The sequence below is a fragment of the Alligator sinensis genome, unplaced genomic scaffold (assembly GCF_000455745.1).
Source record: "Alligator sinensis unplaced genomic scaffold, ASM45574v1 scaffold595_1, whole genome shotgun sequence".
In the NCBI taxonomy this organism is placed as follows: domain Eukaryota; kingdom Metazoa; phylum Chordata; order Crocodylia; family Alligatoridae; genus Alligator; species Alligator sinensis.
Genome location: NW_005843385.1, coordinates 112,771 through 120,674, shown reverse-complemented (window position 1 = coordinate 120,674; position 7,904 = coordinate 112,771). Strand labels below are relative to the sequence as shown.

Sequence of the window (7,904 nt, the reverse complement as noted above, 5' to 3'; positions counted from 1 at the left end):
CAGGAATGTCTGCTCCTCATCAGCACACTTCTCTCTTTGAGGGTCACTGGCCTCCCCCTGCTCACAGCTTCTGTGAGGAGCTCGGGGACTGGGCTCACAACCTGCCTCCAGCCCCGTCTACATCTGTGTCTGTGCACAGCACTCACCAATGCAGCTCACATGGCTTATGTCCCACTCAGGATGCCCGGCTCTGTCCACACACTGCACCGGAAATGAGCCCTCCTCAAACTGCTCTGGACGACAGGTCACCCAAACCCTCTGGCCAATTGGAAACTCTGCCTGGATGGAGGTTGTAGACACGGATGGGGGCAAGTTCCCAGAAACTGTACAGAACCCTGTAGGCAAAGGAAGCTCTTGTCCTAGCAACACAGCTCCCTAATGGTGATTCTCTCCCCCGTGAGCACTATGCCAACTGCACCCCTTCCCTTGGAGAGGGTAGTCACCCCTGCATGGGGCCTGTGCCCATCATCCTAAGGGGGCTGTTGGTCCACCTGCTCAGAGTGATCCGCTTCCCCTTCAGCTGGGAGGATGCTCACTCCCTACTTGGACTGTACCCCTTACCCATAGCCCACATCCCCCCAAGATCCACACAACATCAGGGCACCCACCAGGCCTTTTGGGCTCCCTCAGCACACACATCACCCTGACAACTGAGCACCTTCACAGGTGTCACAACATGGGCCCCGTCTGTCCTCAACTGCCTGTGAAGCCCTCCAACCTACCCACACTATGGTGCAGCTGCTCCCTCATGATGGCAGTCCTCAGCCCCAGAAGCCCTCATCCCAGAGCCCTGAATGCTCCTCTTCCCTCTTTCCCAGGGGCAGCCAATCCATTTGCTCCCAAGAGACAGCAGCAGCCACCACCTGGGCAGAATTAGGCCCCTGTGTTTGGCATAACTGGCACCCGTGGCTCCCTCGTAGGGAGGCCCCTGCTCCTGTCTGCCCTCCCCTTGCTCTGCCACTCCTGGGATGCCCTGTTCCTTTCTTCACTCACGCACCCCAGCCCCTCTACCAGCTCCCAACCCAGACACCTGACTGTCCTTGGCCCCAGTGTTACCCACTGGAGGGAGTCTGGGCCCTGGCTGTGGGAAATAGAGCTTGAGATGTCAGTGCAGAAGCCCAGGGGTTGTGCAGAGAGAAAGACCAATGGGAGGGAAGCCCAGGTGCAGCAGGGGACATGATGCAGGATCCCAAAGCCCCTGGGAGGCCTGTGACTTGAGGCGCCTCAAACTCACCAACACAGTGGATACTCGGTGGATTCCAGTTCCCCGATTGCATGCAAATGGTGTTGACTAGTGAGGGCCGATGGCCCTTGGGGCAGCTCCATGTCACCATCTCACCTGGGTTATAAGACAGCTGTTTTGGTGTGAAGTCAGCCCGGCTGTCCCAGAGCTCTGGCACTCGGCACTTTGCTGCAGAAGGAACATGAGGAGGGTGTCACTAGGAAACAACTCCAGCCCTGGCTGGACCCCGTGTACCATTCCCATCAGCCGCTATGGAGCTGAGCTGGCTGGAACCCATTGCCTGGTCTCACACAGACATCCTACCTTTCTTTGTTGCCTAACAAGAGCCGTTGTCACCCCCCTCATGTGGTGGACCAGTCGGGGGTGCTCTTGTGCTGACCTACCCACCTCACTGCATACAACCACCTAACGAGTTCTGAGTGCCTCCCCTGGGGTGCCTCACATCTGGCTGACCCCTTCCAAGAGCACCCATGCAAGCCTGGGGTAGCTGCTGCCACCACCCAGGGGTTCTGGTCTGTATTTTGGTGCTGTGCCCCCTGGGGTGCACAGGCCTTGTAGACCCTGAATGTGCTTGACCCACTGTGAGAACTTGGAGAGCTTCCTTTAGCCTGAAGCACAAAAAGTAGTCTCCCTTAGTCAGCCGGACCAAGGGGACACAAAGACGTACCCAATCCCACTCCCAGCAGGTCCACCACTCTTGTTACAGTGGAGAACTTTATTGGTTAAAGAGGGTAGGCTTGGGAAAGGGTACAAGTTAGAGAAGTATTAAAGAATAACCTTAGAGCAAATAGTGTCAGCTTAGTAGCTGGCTGATAAACTTCTACATTACAGTCACCTCCAGACTGCTGACACCTAGGAGAGAGAGCCTCAGAGTAAAGCCTGCATTCTGGTTGGATTTACCTTAACTCTGATGACAGCCCTGGGCTTAGTAGATATAGAATTGTTTAATTGTCTGTAGTGTTGCTTTTTTGTTCTTGCTCTGTATCAATAAATTCACCTATTATTGACTGGCAGGTGTTGTAGTCAGTTTGAAGGTCGTGTCCATCCAGAGCAAAGGTATAATTGCTAGGTTCAAATCCAGTCCAGCAATTGGCAACTTCACCAGAACACAAGAGTAGTAACCGGACTGATCAGAGAATTTATTGATGCAGAGTGATTTGTTTTCGAAAAGGTAGCTAAAATGTGTAGTAAGGTAGAGCTGTACAGTAAGTAAGTGAAGTTATAAGAGTTGTGCAGGAGTTGTTGTTTGTTACTGCTAACAAGGAAACTTTGTGTGTCCAAGTTAGGCAGAGTAGTGGACACGAGTATATGCCATAGTCCGTTTGGGATTAAGTAAGAACCTCCTGTTGTGTTTACAATAGGAAGCTAAAAAGCAAAAAAAGTCATCTCTCAGCTGACAAGGCTGTGTGAATGAACAGAATCCTTTAACTCTAAAATCCCCGGGAAAAAATAATTGCAGCTTTCTGTGCATAAAAAGACAAAAGCAGGTGCATGTTTGCTGTGGAGTTTATAACGTGCAAGTTACAGCAAGACAAAGTGTTATATAGGCAGTATAGTTTCAATGAGATCAAGACAGCTAAGGAAATGTAAGACAGATATTCTAAAACCCCATGTGTATTAGAAAATAAAGGCAAAAGTAGCACAGAAAGAGACAAGGTATGTTACAAGGCATCCGTTCAGGCTGTAGCAGAGAATCTGTGATTAAAAGTAAGGAGAAACTTAGTTCTCTCCCACACCTCTCCAGGAACAGTGAAGAGCCTAGAAGAGATGAAGATTGTTAACAGCTGTGTAAAGAGAAATCAGTGCCCAGAATTAATTTGAGTTACTCTGAGCAGGAAAAAAGGAGCGGGCTTATCAGAAGCATGTTTTGTTTTTCTCTGCAGAGGCATAGTTTAAAAGTTTCCTTTTTGGGGTGAAGGAGTTTTCCTGAAAGGATTGGGTGTAGTGCATAATTTGTCATCCACGGTCTTTCAGGAAAACTTTCTTAGTCCTAAAGTAAAGCTTACTGGGCTGTACAGCTGTAAGAGAGAGAGATTTGATAGATAAATTAGTTTGCAAAGAGCAAGGCAAGAAGGGGCCACTGATGAGAACGAATTATGAAGCCTGTAGCCCAGAAAGGATATAGTTAAAATTTATTAAAGAAAAGAAAACTAGAAGTTAAGTAAAACCTATGAAAAGGTGTTAGGATTCTAGAGAGTTGCTAGAGAAAGAAAAAAGGAAAATCTAATAAAGAGTCTGCAGGACCTTAAAAAAACCCAAGTAATCTAGCAGTCCTGAAAAGGGGAACAGGAGGAGAAATCACTGTTAGAGCTGCCAGCGCCAACAGCCTGCAGTCTCAACTGACCCAAGGGGGGGCGGGGGGCAAAAAGTCCATAAGTCAGAACCTGTGCCCATAAGAAATAATAGTAAAAAAAGACCAAAGCAGGAGAGTAGAGAGTTTAATCCTGAGTATAACCTGAAACTGCCACCCTCCTAGGTGTGGTTAGTGTAGTAAAACTACCTGTAGCAGGGTAGGCTCTGCAAAATGCTGCATAATAACCACCCTAAGGAATAGCCAAAGGCAAATATAGAGTGCCTTAAACCCTAGCTCTCACCTCCTTGTGAGTTATCCTTCATTAACAAGAGCTAGGGGGAGCATACTCCAACAGGAAAACCCTTAGTGCAAGGAAAAAAATGTGGGGCATGAAACACCCTCCACTTTAAAAAATGAACACTGCTGTAAAAGCAGCCTCTGCAAAGTGCAAGCGGGAGAAATTTTTAAATAAGTGCCAGTCTAGCTATAAACCAAGCAAAGCCAGCCACAAGTGTATGAGCTTAAAAATAAACTAACCAAAAGGGGTGAGCCCCTCTCTTTTTGTTCTTGTATTTTACAGGATGAAATCATCACTGAAGAAGTTTGCTCAGTACAAGAAGAAATCAAGCTTAACTGTGTTATATGTAATAATTGTGTTTTATTAAGTCTGTAAAATGCTATTACTATAAGTAATTGTGATGTCAACTATGTTAAACTATAAAATGTAAAGCAAAACTTCTTGCTAAGCTATGAAATACCTAAAGAGTAGCTATTAAAATGATACATCATGCATGCAGAGCATCACCTCCATGACCTCGCGGAGTTCAGCCATGCCAAACATCACGAAGGCTACTGAATTGTTCGTTTTATTGTCATCCTTTATTTCCTTCCCCCCCCCTCCTTGTATTTGTTTATTTGTGTTAAAATTCATGTATTTTAGTTTGTATAGTAGAAATAGTAATATAATGTGGTTTTATTAATTCCCAAAATTTATGCAAAGGTTAGGAACACAAAGTAAAATGATAGAATCCTAAGAAAAACCAAGGCCTTCCTGTGCAAACAGTTACCGGGTTTCCATAGCAAGTTAAAAAAAAAAAAAAGCCTAACCCTTCACATTTATTCAGACTTTTACAGCATGGAAAGGCACTAGCAGTACTACAATAACACCAAGCACCCAGCAAATCAGTTTAGCTGCATATTCATTCCAATGACAAAGCACAAAAAACCCTATGGTGCCATCGTCCCAGTTCCTGGCTCAGTCCCAGGCTGGAAAGTAAGTAGCCTAAGCACTCTGTCACTCATTGCCAATGACGGGCAAAAGGTCAGTCCCCTGTCTAAGCAACACAAAAGCACCATCTACCTTGCCAGGCCCACGGAAAGAGGACATCCTCTGGTGAATGGGCTGGGTTTCTCTTTTGCTGCCTATACTAATTCTGTGAGGGAGTGTTTGGGTAACAATAATTTGAATTATTGAGGAGCATTGAATTTGCAGCTGGAACAAGGCTTTAACTTGTCTCTCAGCAAAGCTGCTAGTCACAAGGCAGGATGATATATTAAGACTAACCTTGCAAATGCTTAGGCAAGTAGTTTCTTTAACAAAGGAATCGTGTGCAGGATACATGATTCCTTGTATAAGAAGAACGAGATGCAGCCCACCAGCTATCGTCAGGAGATGAGACAGAAGCCAGACCTTGGAGATGGTGCTGAAATCAGCAAAGAACAAGAAAGAACCAGCAAGTGACTGAGAGTACCCGGGTTCATGGCCTTACGCACTGCTCTTAGCAGAGAGGCACGTAAATGAACTAAATGCATCAGCAATTCTGTCCTAATGAAGTAAACAGTAAACAGAGGAGGAGCTTGAGAGGGGAGGAGAAATGAGTGGAACAGGAGGAGGGATGAAGGCAGGAGAATGTTAATGAGTATGAAGCAAGGTGTATAAAATGTGAAAAGAACCATTGTTCAAGGCAGTTGCCTGGTTTGTTGGTTTTTGGGACCTTTGTCCGAAGCTGTCTCCATTCTGAATAAAGCTGTTGTGAGCAATGTGTGCTGGTGTTTGCTCCCTGTCTGCTCTGGCTAATGGGTACCAGGATCCATGGGCAATTGGACCGTCGTCTTCCCAGTTGTTAGGCGCTGCATGGAGTCAGGGTCTAACATAAATAAGCCCGGTCTTTATTCATAAATCATGCCTCCCACTTCCCTCATCATTTTTGTCACCCTGTGCTAGACTCTTTCCAATTTTACCGCATCCTTTTTGTACTGGGGGCCCCAAAACTGAAGACAGTACTCCAGATGTGGCCTCACCAGTGCTGAATAAAGGGGAAGAATCACTTCCCTTGACCTTCTTGCAATGCTCCTACCAATGCAGACCAGGATGCTATCAGCCTTCTTTGCAACAAGGGCACACTGTTACTCCCAGGCCATTTTCTAAAGAGCTACTGCCCAGCCAGTCAGCCACCAGCCTGTATGGTGCATGGGACTGTTCTCTCCTCAGTGCAGGACTTTGCACTTGTCCTTGTAGAACCTCATGAGATTCCTTTTGGTTCAATCCTCCAATTTGTCAAGGCTTCTCTGAATCCTAGCCCTACCCTCCAGCATATCTACTACTCCCACCAGCTTGGTGTCATCTGCAAACTTGCTGAGGGTGCACTCTAGGTCATCTTCTAGGTCATTGATGAAGGTATTGAAAAAAGCGGCCCCAGGATTGACCCCTGGGGCACTCCACTTGATACCGGCTGCCAATTAGACATTGAGCTATTGATTATTATTCTCTGAGCCTGATGCTTCAGCCAGTTTTCTATCCACATTACAGCCCATTCATCCAGCCCATACTTCCTCAGCTTGCCTGAGAAATGCTGTGGGAGACTGTACCAAAAGCCTTGCTAAAATCAAGGTATGCCACATCCACCAGTCTTCCCACATCCACAGATCCAGTCATCTCATCATAGAAGGCAATCAGACTGGTCAGGCATGAATTTCCCATGATGAATCCATGCTGACTGCTCCTAATCACTGCCTTCTCTTCCCAGTGCTTAGAAATGGATTCCTGGAGGATCTGCTCCATGATTTTTCTAGGGACTGAGGTGAGACTGATGGGTCTATAATTCCTTGGATCTTCCTTTTTCCCTTTCTTAAATATGGGGATTATGTTTCCCCTTTCCCAATCATCTGGTACCTCTCCTGCTCACCATGAGTTTTCAGTGATGATGGCCAATGGCGCTGCAATCATCTAGCTCAATGGACTTGTACACACTCAGCTTTTCTAAGTAGTCTCTAATCTGTTCTTTCATTACTGGGGGCTGCTCACCTTCTCTCCAAACTCTGCTGCTCGGTGCAGTAGTCTGGGAGCTCTGTTGCCTGTGAAAACAGAGGCAAAAAAGGCATTGATCACTTGAGCCTTTTCTGCATCCTGTCACAAAGTTTATGTGACAGGCCAGTAGAAGGTGCTTCTGCACTAAGTCACCCACCTCACTGCACCCGACCAAAAACCATCCTTCAGGTGTCTCCCCTGGGGCACCTACATGTGACCAACCCCTTTCTGGAGCATACCTGCAAGCCTGGGGTAACCACTGCCATAAACCAGGGTCTGGTCTTTGCTAGGGCTGTATGCCACCTGAGGTACACAGACCCTGTAGACCTTGGGGTTGCTTAACCCACTGTGGTACTTTGGGGTGCTTCTCTTAAACTGAAGCATTCATAAATAGCCTCCCTTAGCCAGCCAAGCAAAAGGGAGCTGAAAAGCCTTGCCTTATCCTTCTCAAGCAGGCACAGCAAGACTTGCTATAATGGATAACATTATTGACTGGAGAGGGTAGGCGTGGGGAGGGGTATATATCAGAGAAGTATCAAAAGAAAAACCTTGAGCAAGCAGAAGCAGCTTGGTAGCCTTTTGATAAGCTTCTAAATCACTTCATCCTAAGTTACTAGCTAAAATCCAAGTAACATACTCACATATATATCTAGAGTCTGACCAAGCTCTCTATGGAGGCTTCATGGCTTGTTTGCTGTGTCCCAAAACATGTCTTCCCCCCCTTCCTCAGTGAGGGACCCTCTTTTACACCTGTCATGACCTCATGACTAAGTTCCCACCAGAAGCAGACGCATTGGCTGCTGACCAGTGCTTCCAAATGACATCAGCCTTACAGGTAAGATGACTAGTCATAGTATCATAGTATTTAGGGTTGGAAGCGACCTAAACAGATCATCAGGAGTGTGGCAGAAATGCCCCGTTGGTGCCCCTCTCCAGAGATCTGTCTCAGCCAGCCTGAGAGGCTGCTGTTGAATCTCTCACAGCGGGGATCTCGCTCCTTGTCTGCAGACAAAAGCCTGGCGCCTGGGAGGCGATGCTCTGGTCACCTGGGCAGGGGGGGG

General features: G+C 47.1%; 1 protein-coding gene across 1 annotated transcript in view; it reads right to left on the bottom strand.

The window, feature by feature from the left end:
- LOC112548663 overlaps window positions 1–7,904 on the bottom strand; it is a 24,893-nt gene that overhangs the window by 5,499 nt on the left and 11,490 nt on the right. Inside the window, exons 2-3 of the mRNA XM_025195068.1 lie at window positions 1,235–1,411; window positions 147–335 (exon numbers count right to left, since the gene is read on the bottom strand). Of these exons, the coding sequence (XP_025050853.1) occupies window positions 147–335; window positions 1,235–1,411 (366 nt within the window). The remainder of the gene's footprint in view (window positions 1–146; window positions 336–1,234; window positions 1,412–7,904) is intronic.